The sequence below is a fragment of the Sebastes umbrosus genome, chromosome 3 (assembly GCF_015220745.1).
Source record: "Sebastes umbrosus isolate fSebUmb1 chromosome 3, fSebUmb1.pri, whole genome shotgun sequence".
In the NCBI taxonomy this organism is placed as follows: domain Eukaryota; kingdom Metazoa; phylum Chordata; class Actinopteri; order Perciformes; family Sebastidae; genus Sebastes; species Sebastes umbrosus.
In genome coordinates this window covers 14760838-14774653 of record NC_051271.1, presented here as the reverse complement: position 1 = coordinate 14774653, position 13816 = coordinate 14760838, and the positions used below count along the sequence as shown (strand labels likewise).

The 13816-nt window shown below is 41.1% G+C and overlaps 1 protein-coding gene across 1 annotated transcript; it reads left to right on the top strand.

Annotated features, from left to right (window-relative positions):
- Positions 1-18: 18 nt before the first annotated feature.
- On the top strand, positions 19-5945 carry cnga1a (cyclic nucleotide gated channel subunit alpha 1a; the record flags this gene model as incomplete). The annotated part of the gene is made up of 5 exons (XM_037764078.1): positions 19-284; positions 373-477; positions 829-935; positions 4054-4664; positions 4755-5945. Coding segments are annotated over 5 exons (2058 nt in total), but the record flags the coding sequence as incomplete, so codon positions are not given.
- Positions 5946-13816: the final 7871 nt, after the last annotated feature.

Genomic DNA, 13816 nt, shown 5'->3' with positions numbered 1-13816 from the left:
GAAAATGAGGCAAAGGAGAAAGAAGAGAAGGAAAAGGAAGAAAAGGAGGCAACGGAAAAAGAAGAGAATGAAAAGGAAGACAAGGAGACAAACGAGGAAGAAGAGAAGGAAAAGGAAGACACGGAGACAAAAGAGGAAGAAGAGAAGGAAAAGGAAGACACGGAGACAAAGGAGAAAGAAGAGAAGGAAAAGGAAGACATGGAGACAAAGGAGAAAGAAGAAAAGGAGGCAAAGGAAAAAGAAGAGAAGGAAAAACAAAAACAAAAGCAAAAGGAGATAGAAAAGTAAGTGCATCATTCAGAGCGACATCCTCGTGGCAACTTTTTCCACTTTCATATATTAAATTAACACTTTCTTTCTCTCTTTTCACAGAGCCAAAGAAATATTTGTCATTAATCCTGCTGGGAATTTGTATTACAACTGGCTCTTCATCATCACAATACCAGTCATGTACAACTGGACCATGATCATAGCCAGGTGATTTCTATTTCAACAATGCCATTTCCCTGCAGGTCAAATGGTCACGTGATTCCATTCAGCTATTCATTAAGTGCTATTCATATCCTCGTCCATAAGAAGCTGTAACAAATCATTGCAATTTAGCAGCGGGTTGACTTTGTGCAGAGAAATAGACTCGTTCTTTCAAAAGTCCTTTGATTTACAGTAATTTGAATTCACTGCAGTAATGAATTCTATAGTTTGTGTTGAGATTGGTGGGCTTTGCACCACATCAGCTGCAGCAGTGGGACATACAGTATAGTGGTGAAGTTGCTCAACATTATTAATTTACAAAACTCATTGCTGGTGGTTTTCTTCTCCTGCACACAGGGCTTCTTTTGAGGAACTGCAGCATGACTATCTCATTTACTGGGTTGTTCTGGACTACACCTCGGACATAATCTACCTGGCTGACATGTTCTTCAGGACCAGAACAGGTGACCTGAGCCTCCCAATCAAAATCTGTTAGAGGATGAGTTCACATTGTTCTCCAAGTGTGTCTTAAAACAACGTTCACATACCCAAATGAACACAAATTATCGGCAGCTCCTGCTTTCTAAAGCTCCTCTGTAACTAATATGAGGTTTCAGCAGTCTGAGTGGTTCCACTGCAGCTCTACAAGACTGTCAGGGGAAACACAAGGAAGAGATTTTGTACTAAAAAAGACTGTAACTCTGGAAGATATTCACCTCATTTGACTAATTCATACTGCTGTAGCCTCATATTAGCTTCTGCTCAACTTGAAAATGCATTATTGCACATACAGTGCAACAACAAGGGTGAATTTTGTCCCCCATCACTTGCACTGAAATCACGTTAGGGAGGGACCAAGGTTATAATAGTTTTGAATTTTCAATTAGTTTTTATTTTATTTTAGTTTTGACTAGTTTCCAGAGCGCATTCTTTAATTAAGTTTCATCCATCCATTATCTGTAACCGCTTATCCTATTCAGGGTCGCGGGGGGGCTGGAGTCGATCCCAGATGACATTGGGCGAAGGCGGGGTACACCCTGGACAGATCGCCAGACTATCACAGGGCTGACACATAGAGACAGACAATCATCCACGCTCACATTCACACCTACGAGCAATTTAGAGTCAACAATTAACCTGCATGTCTTTGGATTGTGGTAGGACACCGGAGAACCCGGAGAAAACCCACCCTAACACGGGAAAAACATGCAAACTCCACGCAGAAGGGCCCCAAGCCGGGTTCGAACCTGCAACCCTCTTACTGTGAGGCGGCTAACAACTGCACCACCGTGCCGACCTAGTTTAGTTTTAGTTTTACAGTAGTTTTAGTTTGTTTCTGTTAGGGCCAGGTATGATGTCTCAGAAGTATGTAGCATTATACATACAAACACATGGTGGGAGAACTGTGAAGGATGTTTAATCTTTGCGCTACTTTAGTGAAGCAATTGCGGCCTAGCGTCATCTCCTGGAAGGTCAAGTCCGTTCAATTTCTGTGGTTCAACGTCACGAGAGCGGAGGGTAATTCATGCCGTCTCCTTTTTTCGGTAGCGATATGTTAAAAAACTAAAACTGAAATGAATTTACATTTGTTTTTTTGTTTTATTTTTATTCATTTCTTACCCAGGCAATATCGTTTCAGTTTAGTTTTTCTTAAAGGATATAGATTTTATTTTTCTAAAAATATTTTTCGTTGCTTAACCCTGGTATGGGCAGGAAGAATGATTACAGCGACCGAGAAGTGTTTCACTAGCAAAGACCACCACAACAATGTCATTTAAGGGTTTAATGGAAATTCAGGGGGTATTGTACGTTGTGGACAGACGGAAGGATGTAGAGGGGAGGAGTGAAGATGGAAGAATGACAGGAGGACGTACTGAAGACCGGGCAGTGTGCTGATTACAGGACCCCAGACGGTACCTAGAATGAGACACGGGAGAGTTATGCACCAGACTGAAGAGGAAGGGAAGAGAGAATGAAGGGATGAGGAAGGAAGGAGGATGAATGAAGGGAAAGGGAGGGAGGGAGGGTCGAGAAATCTTAGACGAACAATGCAGTATGGGTTGACCCAGCCCAGTCGCACTGAATGCCGTATGAATTTCGCAAGTCATTTCGCATGCAATAAGAACGCCATTCTAGCATGTCAATTGAACACCACGTAGTCTGTATCAACACATTCTCATCCCAACTCTTCACATACCGCCCCTTTTTCACTTTAGGATTGGGCACCAAAACCGCTGTAGTTAGGTTTAGGAAAGAACTACGTGGTTTGGCTAAAAACTACTATGTTCGTACAGTGAAAATGACACTGTACGTTGTGAACACAGGACACGAACGAACAGCTGATAGTAATGGTGACACATGGGACACAAACAGCGGTCTCCTGGATGAAAGCCTCGTGCTTGTTGGACCCATCCACCTCCCTTCCCGTCCGCCATGTGTGTCTCTTTTCCCTCTACGTCACCACACTCCTGGCGCACTTTTTCTGAACGTTTACTGTCGCCGCGGATGGGTTTGCGTTGCAGTTAATGGAACGCCCGGTACGTGTCATACCGGTGCTAAGGGGCGCCTCGTGCGGCGGTATCGAACGCCGATGGCCGTGACAAAGCCTCTGTATTTGATGCACTGGGAATGAGAACAGGCTGTCTGTACTGACTGCAATGTAAATGCACCTGCATAAATATGCTACGCTCAGAGCTAGTAACGTAGAATAGAAAGTGAGATTATGGTGGGCAGGAGTTGAGGTGGATGGGTCCAACAACTGCAGGATTTCAACCAGGAGTCCCAAAGTGACATTAGTAACATGTTTTCTGTACTTCTTTTAGGTTGTTTCCGTAACCTATTTCACTTAGTTTACATAGTTATTTTAAGCCAAACCATGACGTTTTCCTAAACCTAACTAGGTGATTTTGCTGCTGCCGTTACTGTAGATTTGTTGCTTGGTTAAAAAAATGACACGCAAAAAGGCTAAAATGCATTCTGAATAAATATCCGCTTAATGTCATGCCATTTTTATGCCTTACCATGAGATCAGGTTGGTTGACCTAGTATAAGTAGCCTTGACAGGCGATTAGAGGTGTGGTTGAGGCGTGGCCCTGCTCCCAAAAAACTAATCAACTTCATTTCAATGTGCATTCGGGCAGGTGAGTGTTGTATTAAGGTAGACTTGAAGAAATGTGACCCTATCCTTTAAGCATTTCAACACATCTCTTTACAGTGCAGATGAAAACATATTCACCCTTCTTGGACAAAATGTTTCATTGTGTTACAAATCTGAATCAAAATAGATGTAATTTTTTGGGGGACACTAATCAAGAGAAAATAAACACTAATTATAACGCGAGAACAAATCTTCACACATATTAAACCCTAAATTGAGTATTGACGTCCCTTTTCTATGAGATGCCTAAATCATCACTGATGCACCCAACTCTGAAGTTGCGTGATAATTTAAATTTGAATGACAATCATCTGTGTGTAATCAAGGGTTGATTATTGCAATAACAGGGACTTTTACTTTTACTCATGAAAAAAAAAGGAGTTGTTCATATTGTGTCTTTAAACGTTCTACGTCTTTGAATGCAGGTTACCTCGAGCAAGGCCTGATGGTGAAGGATAAGAAGCTGCTACTTGATCGCTACATGGCCACCTTCCAGTTTCGTCTCGACTGCATCTCCATGCTGCCGACTGACTTCCTGTATTTCCTCCTTGGCCTCCAATACCCAGAGATCCGCCTCAACAAGCTGCTGAGAATCGGACGCATGATGGAGTTCTTCACGAGGACAGAAACTAAAACCAACTACCCCAACATCTTCCGTATCGGAAACTTGATCATGTACATCCTCATTATCATCCACTGGAACGCTTGCTTCTACTTCTCTTTCTCCAAATACATTGGTTTCGGTGCTGATGACTGGGTTTACCCAGCTCTGGATGATCCTGAAGCGCCTAGGTTGGCAGAGTTGGGCATGAAGTATTCGTTCAGCCTCTACTGGTCAACACTGACCCTGACTACCATCGGAGAAATGCCACCACCGGCCCTGGACTCAGAGTTTTTCTTCCACGTGATGGATTTTTTAGTGGGGGTCTTGATCTTTGCCACCATTGTAGGAAACATCGCCACCATGATCTCCAATATGAATGCTGCCCAAGCTCAGTTTCAGTCCCGGATTGACAACATCAAGCAGTACATGCGGGTAGATGGACCACATTTTTTTACACTCCAAAAATTGGAACAAAATAATATTTTTTTGATTATATGTTGAATGTTTTCCTTTTGTTCACAGGTCCGAAAGGTCAGCAATGAGCTCGAGTTGCGAGTCATTAAGTGGTTTGACTATCTGTGGAATAACGGCAAGGCGCAGGATGAAAGAGAGGTGCTGCGGTATCTTCCAGACAAGCTAAAGGCTGAGATCGCCATCAAAGTCCACATGGACACGCTCAAGAAAGTTCGTATATTCGCAGACTGTGAGGCGGGACTGCTGATCGAGCTGGTGCTCAAGCTGCAGCCACAGGTGTTCAGTCCCGGAGACTATATCTGCAAAAAGGGCGACATTGGCCGTGAGATGTACATCATCAAAGATGGAAAACTTGCAGTTGTTGCTGATGATGGCATCAAAGAGTTTGTTGTGTTGGGAAGCGGCAGCTATTTTGGTGAGATCAGTATCCTCAATATTAAAGGCAGCAAAGCAGGCAACCGGCGAACAGCCAACATCCGCAGCGTTGGATACTCAGACCTCTTCTGCCTGTCCAAGGATGACCTGATGGAGTCACTGCAAGAGTATCCGGATGCCAAAGGCATGCTAGAGGACAAAGGGCGGGAGATCCTGATGAAAGATAATCTGATAGATTTGGACCCAGCTAACATCAAGCCTGAGGCCAAGGAGCTGGAGGAGAAGGTCAACAAATTGTACAGCACAATGGAGCTGTTGCAATTCAAGTTGAAGAAGATTCTGGTGAATTACAAGAACGCGGACAAGGCTCTGAAACATCGCATCAAAGATCTGGAGCACCTAGCAGGAGAGGAGGTGGAAGAAGAGGACGAGGAGGAAGAAGAGGTGAAAAAGGTAGAGGTAGAAGGGGAAAAAGGTGAGGAGAAAAAAGAAGAGGAAGGAGAAGGAGAAGAGGAAAAGGAAGAGGAGGAAAAAGATGAGGAGATTAAGGAAGGCGAAGGAGAAGGTGAAGAGGAAAAAGGTGAGGAGGCAAAAGATGAAGAAGGAGAGGGTGAAGAGGCAAAAGAAGAGGAGAAAAAATAAACCCATAGTTTCTGTAAAACACTGAGCACTTTTCTAATTAGCCACAAGAAATCGTTCCTACTGGACTTGCTTCTTAAATGACTAGAGACTGGCTGAAATACCGACTGGAACTTGTCTTAAAAAGGTATTGTCATTATATATATTATAAAGTTAACGTAATAAATATTGCCAATGACAATATTGATATTGAATTCAAATAAAATATTGGCTTCAGTTGTCCTATTTATTGTGATTTTCTGCTCGTTACATGCATACAGTCTTTTCAAAATAAACTTCCGTCTTCACAGAAAGCAACTGGGTTAGGTAGGTAGCCATTTGCGAGTAAGCCCTCCAATGACTCTGGGCAAGTGTTACTTAACTCACATGCTTTCAAATACAGAAATGGCCTGAGGTTGATGCATTAATCAGCAGTCTATTAGATTAGAAAAAAAAAATTAGATCACCTGAAAATTCTTGTATCACAAAGAGCGGGGTGATGTGGCTGTTTAAGTCATGTTTATCTAAATGCTGTCACTATATTAGTTTGCACGGCAGCTAGATTCTCGCAATATAAGCGAGAACTGCTGGATCACATATCACAGGAAAATCCATTCATGGCTAGAGGCTCTCGCGAGATGGTTAGAGTTAGGCATTGGCCTTGAATGGTTAAGGTTAGGCATTGACCTCATATAGTTAAGGTTAGGCATTGACCTTGAATAGTTGAGATTAGGCATTGACTTTGAATGGTTAATGTTAGGATAGGTGGTCGGGCAGCGAGTCTCACGAGAGTTTTTGCAATTTGGTTACCTTCTAGACACAACCCAAAATCCATCTGGTCAGGATTCAAGTCATGCGTTTGTGTCCCGCACGCCAGATCTCGGACCAATCGGCATTCTGTGAGGAGCTACTGGCAGCGAACGGCACTGAAGGCTATTCTCGATGGAAAAGATGTTTTCGCTCTTCTGCCGACTGGCTTCAGTAAGAGTTTGATTGACAGATGGTTCATCCAATCCCTGCCAAGTATTTTTTTTGAAAGAGCCTGCCGTTTTCTAAACACTTTCCAATGACGGCTTCTCAGATGGTTCTGTGTAACAGACCATCTGGCGGATCAGGTTACATACAGGCCACCCCTGGCTGTCTATAGTGCAGTTAATAAATTAGCAGAATGTCAGTACACTGACTCAGAGATGCTGGTGACTTTGACCTAAAGTCTAAAAGGGATGTGAAACAATCTCAATCTGTCACAGCTGATTGATGAGCTGACCGGATCAAATTTGAAGGATTCTTCAAAATCAACATTCATAGATTTGATTCTGTCCAATTAGGAGGGACAAAATTGCTCAATGTCTACTAAAAGTTACCTTTTCATTTTGTTATGTCGCAGTTATCTTTTATGTTGAAAGAGATCAAATTTGCCATTTAGTCATGCGTACCTTTTACCCTAGAAAGGTTGTCTAGAAAAGGTGAACACTTCATATTCAATGAGCCCATTCCCTGTTTCAGTCTGCGCTCACACTAAACTACATCACCGCTGCAGTGAAAATGACTGGATTTGAAAGAATTGAGGCTATTTTCTGCGGCTCAAGTGACTTCCTTAGTGTTTTTTCCTCAAGTGAAACAAAAAGTCAACATTCAATCATTACAAAAAAACTTTTTGAAAGATGATATGGTTGTCTGGTTTTGAGCTCAAAGCTATGAAAATAAAACATCAGATTTTGTTAAATTGAAAAGTGTTTCTACTTGAATGGAGAGGCTTTGGAGAGACAGAAACAACTGCACATGTTGGAGATTACCATTCAAATGTGTGTACCTGCTTGTTGTGTTTGTTGCTCTACATCACTGAACATGTTTGATTTGAATTTGCTCAGAAATGACGGAAAGAAAAATCAAATCAAAAGCTTACAAACCTTCCTCACTTGCCGGTGCTTTACATGTACACACATCAACAGCACACTGAACTGAACCATTTCCACTCAAAGCCTGACGTCTGAAGAAACACAAATAAACACCACTTACTCTCTCTAGCGTGAAAGCAGCTGAGCATGTGACTATTGATCATCTTTTGTGTTGGTTTTTCAGCACTGATGACTAGGAAGCACCAGCACAGAGTCACATTCACAAGCTTTAATGCATTACTTAAATCATTGATAAAGCCGAACAAAGAAGAAAAGCAACCAGTTGGTGATATTTGGCACCAATGAATGATGAAGACAGAGATGACGGTGAATTGTTGTGGAGGAGCTGTGTGCATCACTTTGCCAGCTTCTGCCATTTCCTTTGACTTTATAGTCAGTGTGGTGCATTGAGGGAGTAGATCAATGTATTTGCATTAATGAATGAAGGGACAATGACAGCAGATGGTTTGTTATACTGTACAGCAGATGGTAGCATTTTAGCAATTAAGGAACAATGAGCCTTGGTACTCTACTCTTATCTTATCCTGTGTCGTATCCTACTTTTTCCTATGAGGTTTGCTCGTACGTGTTTCAATTCAGATTCATCAAACTTAATCACTCGTTTCAGCTTGATGAATGCCATCTGTTTATCATTAAGGTTAATTTGCCATATAGTGCATCTTGCTCCGCTCCATTTGTGGGCAGTTTCATTCACAAAACTGTTACCAAAGAGTAAAAAGAAGACTTTGATGAGCTTCAAGTCCTGTTTTCAGAAATCAGCAAATACATTTAGCACATTTAACTATTTAAAAATATTAGTACTATAGGCCTGCAGCAGCCAACGGCTTGAGTAAATGCTTGACATGAAGTTAGATGCTAAAAAATGTCTTTCTAAAGCAAAGTGGTCCATGATGGGTGAGACGGATTAGGCGGCTATGTGATGTTTCAATGTAACAGTGACTACATTTACATGCAGCCATGCATAACTTAACCGGTGGTGCACTTGTTCCTCGTGAATACACAGCCTCCCTCTTTCATTCCTTAAACCACCTTCTTGAAAAGGCCGGCGTTGTGATATTTGCACATTTCCAAAAACCTGTTGATATCCTAGTCTTTCTGAATGTTTAAAAGTAGGTGTGTTTCTCCTTCCGACCAGAAATGTAGGCTTTTCTTTTGGGCATGCATCTCTGCAAACTGTTGGCTAGTTGGTTGTACAACGCACAGAGCTGGCCGTAAACAGGCAAGAGGATGCGTTTCGCAAACTGCCGTAAAAATCCCATTTGAGACACATTTTCAAAATGCGCTGTATAAATGTCCAAAGAATGTTCCTAAACCTGAATAATATCGGCATATCCCACATGTGTTAATCGCAAAATGCTATGTTCGGAATAAGGCCTAATTCGGAAAATCCAAACGAAATATGCTCTTTAAATGACCCGTATCAAATTTTAAATATTGTCATATTCTGAATAATAGTGAAATATTAGTGTGCATGTAAACATAGTCAATGTTAATGTGCATAACAGGATACTGGCTAGAGACCGGAATAAAGAACCTGAGTTAAAAATTTGACTCCAGAGACCAGGATTTGCATCCTGAGTCCAGTTTGTGGTTGAGTTTAGGCAGCAAAAGTACTTTGGATAAGTTTTGGAAAAAAGATTGTGGTTTTGGTTAAATGTTAATAAATGCATTGTGTCTCAAGTCAATGTTGACTTTTTTTTTATTAAACCAGACAATAATCTGCCCTTAACCTTAACTAAGTGCTGAGAGTTAAAAAATGCTGTAGTCACAACAAAAACATGTGAAATACATCGTCAGTGAACATTTTACTGAAACGTTAATTAAGTACATTTACGCATTATGTTACCAGAAAACGTAATTTCTTTCAAAACATATTTGCAGTTGCAAATGACTTGTAATAAACATAATTTCTAGGAGACAGGTTGGTCTGTTTTTATTGCAACTTTACTGTGTACTAATACTTTTATCATTTGTCAGGTTTTAGGTGTGTTGGGATGCAAATTAGCTGCACATTCACATCGATTTAATGTCAATGTTGACCAATGGACACTGTCCCCAATGAATAAACAAAGAACCCAGGGCCTTGTGTCAAAATTTGCAAATTTGGGTTTAACCACATAACCACAAGCAGAGGGCCCACAGCTAATTCTTTTTTTCTTATTATTTTTCTTATTATAATAATCTTAGCTCAATGTCCACTTGCAAGCTTTTTGTGGAGCTTTTTTACCCTATCTCATGGTTTTCATCAGTTGCTGGAGTATGATTAGTCGTCACAGAAATAGCTTTGTTGTCATTGTGTACATGGCATAGATTGTTTATTTGGGCAACAGGTTTCCTCTTTTCCCATCTCCAGGTCTGATGCTTTAAATCCTTTGCTTTTATCTGGACCTGTATAGCACACTCTACGTCGTATAAATATTAATGTCCCATACTCAATGTTGTCATGAACTCAATTGTGATAGCCAATGAGAACATCTTAGCAGACCGGGAGTGGTGAAGTGATGGAGCGCATATCATTTATTCTGGGGAAATTGCTGTCTATAAGGCTGATTTCCCAGTGGAGATATTTCTCTGTGGGATTCAAAGCCTGAGGGTCTTCACTGTATTGACCAGTATTAGCACAACAAGAGGAAAGAAGAGTAAAAGGGTCATATTTTATTTTATATTTGCTATTCGGTTGAAGACGTGTAGCAGTGACGCTGTTTACTTTGCATTTCTTGCTGCTCAACTAAGTTCAGCAATGACTGCACCCTCAAAGAAACTCATCAAATGAATGGCCATAATGCAAATAATCAAAATGTTTACCTTAGAATGAGACGTTTATAGGGAGCGGGTCCTCTTCACGGAGCTGGCCACCATGTTTCTACAGTAGCCCAGAACGGACAAACCAAAAACTGGTTCTAGATAGGGACATTCATGTTTTCCAGTTTTCGTTTCGGCCACCTTAGTTCTCCTACACACGCGGGAGAAATTTCAGTTGGTTGCAATCTGCAACCTCACCGCTAGATGGCACCAGATCCTACACACTGCACCTTTGAGTACAAATTTGAGGTACTTTCACATGAGTATTTCAATTTTATAGTACTCTACTGCTCTACATTTCAGAAGAAATGTTAAGTAAATTTCATAAAAACTGTTTTGGTGCTTGTTTGGGTCACCGCTGTACTAAATTATGTGTGAATGCTGATTAAGCACTATTGATTAAAACAAGTATTTTTTTTTCTTCAACAGATTTTTACAATATAAGCGAATGGGAGGAATCTTCAGATCCTCTTCAGCCTACTCCACTTCATACTTAGCTCCTGCATATGTTAAGCTACATACTTAATTAGAGTATTAAAAGGGCCACAAGACTTTGAACTATTAAACTTGTATTCAGCTTTTTGATATCGTTTACAGTTCAGGACCGCTCTCTCTCTCTTCAAACTATCAGGGTTGCTGCGTAGCTCAATGGTTACAGTGCATACCAGTTGTCTACACACCTTGTGGGACTGGTGGTAAAGAAAATTACCACATCTCCTCTTGCAGGACCAGTGTGTAAAATTTCAGGGGATCTGAAATTGAATATATAATATTCATATCTATGTTTTCATTAGTGTATAATCATCTGAAATTGTGGCTCAAGTCTCGAGAGATCCTTTAGTGGCAGCGACGTACATGAAACCTGCCTTGGCGGAGGTCTGCGCTCTCCGAGTGCACTTCTAGTTGAATAATAGCAACAACTTCTTCAGTGCTTCCATACTTTTCAGCAATGATGTAACATCTGGTGCTGTATCTGACGTAGCTGAATACTTCTTCAAACGCTATCTATCTCATATGGTACTATAGGAGCATATTGTCCTCCTGGTGTTTAAAACCCAGAGCAACAAACGGTACATGAAAGCTTCACTCCTGTCACTTATTTAATGGAGCTGTATTGAAAAAATGCCAATACCCTGCCGAGCCCTCTCCCCCAGCTCTCATAAAACACTAATGCTGCATGTAGGGAATGAATGTGGTGAAAGTGACGTCCACTGATTGCAGCAGGGTGACCGACTTATAGAAACACTGCACTAATAGGAGGACGGGCGATAACATTTATGCATAAAACATACCTTAGCTTGTCATTATCATTAGGGTCATTGTCAGGAGCAAGAGTGCTTTATTATTATCAGAGGTGATATTCACAGATAATTGCAGTGCTTTAAATTCTTAGTCTCCAGTCTTGTCCTGCTTGCTTATGCAGGTGACTGTCTGCATATAGAATCATTTTAGCTGAGCCAAAACTATCTTGAATCTGTGTCACAATGTTTCAGTAGAACAAACATGCCCTCTAACAGACTGTAATTGATTAGTGTGTGACAGTCTGTTGGTGGTCAATACTCGCTTTGCCCACAATGACAAAAGAACAATAAGCCACAAAGTGAAGCTTTCATGTGGTTTTGTTCTTATAAAGGTAATGCTCAGCTGTTAATATCTGAGGTATGGACTAATGAAGAAATGTCGGAGGAGCAATGCTCTTTCATTAGCAAATAAATTGCTGTCCCTGGTTACATTTTGAATTGATCAAAGCAAATAGCCTCGAGCCCTGACACGTGTTTTGACACACCACGGAGGCAGCTATGAAAGGACCTGATGACAATGCTGCAGCTGAACCGATGCATACCCGTTGCCCTGATGTTTTCACCAGAACTATAGTGGGAGACGTGCAAAAATTACATTTCACGTCAAAAAATGTAATTACCAAATGACAATGGAGTCTCTACACGCACATAACAAAGCTACGGCCAGATAATGAGCTTGCACCTCATTAAAGCAGCCCGTCTCTGAATGATCAGAGGAGAGAACAGACTATAGGGGTCAAGACTGGACTCTGTGGAAATATGCAGCATCACATGCAAATGAAGCATTTTTTTAACATCGTCTTTTGTCTTGGTCACTGTGTTCTTTGACAGTTATTACTGTAAATCGCATACTTCACAAGGCCAGCGCCTAATGGGGCCCCAGTGGTGTTTTAGTGGCGTTCTGATTGGTCAAAAGTCTTGAAATTTGGTACAGACAAACTTTGAACAAGTATCTAACAGTGAAACTTTGAAATCTTTAGATCACATGAAAAATCACATTTTTATGAATACTCAAAGTCAGGATTTTTTAAAAATGAGGAAAAACACTAACATTGTGTTTATTAAATGTTTTCCATATGATTTTTTTTTACACTGTATATGTGTGTATATCTTTGATATTCAACTTGTTCAATACTTGATTGTGCTCCTTGTAGTTTCTGAGATACAGCCAATGTTTTTTATCATGCTATATCTATGATTTGGGCACATGAGCCAAACCATTTGACCAATTTTGAAAATCTCTTCACATTAGTGCTCAGGCGAGCCGAGAGAACACTTCCACCTATCCATCCATTATCCGTAACCGCTTATCCCATTTGGGACCGCGGGGATGCTGGAGCCGATCCCAGCTGACATTGGACAGGTCGCCAGACAATCACAGGGCTGACACGTAGAGACAGACAATCATTTACGCTCACATTCACACCTATGGGCAATTTAGAGTCAACAATTAACCTAACCTGCATGTCTTTGGACTATGGGAGGAAGCCGGAGAAAACCCACGCTAACACGGGGAGAAAATGCAACATGCAAAGAACATGCAGTCTCCACACAGAGGGACCCCACGCTGGATTCAAACCTCCTATGATGTTAAAGTAAAAGCAAAACTTAAAAGCAACACGTTCTAACACGTAAGACTGAATGAAATGTTACATTTTGAACACAAGCAAAACTAAAATTTTGGTTTAGGCAACAAAATACAACTTTTTTAGAACGCTTGTGAACATAAAGACAACTACACGTTGTTGGTTTCACACAGGATGCGAAACCCAGTCTCCTGGATGAAAACCCTGTGTTTGTGTCCTATCCATTGAGAATGTGTTGCTATACTACAGCGCCTGACTTCTGCTCCTGTCATAATTACTACGGTGGCTAGAGGTTGTTGTTGTCTTCTTTAATTCCTTCTTTTGGTGATTGACCATGTGAATAGATGATAAAACCTACTGGTGGGTGTAGTAGGCCCCTATTGACCCACATCTATGGTGCTTAACTGATAACGCCTATTTAATGGCCTGACACTGGAATCATTGTGATCTTTTCTTCCTTTTCTAAATACTAATTTCAGGAGTGTCCTTTGTGTGTTAGGTTGCATCAA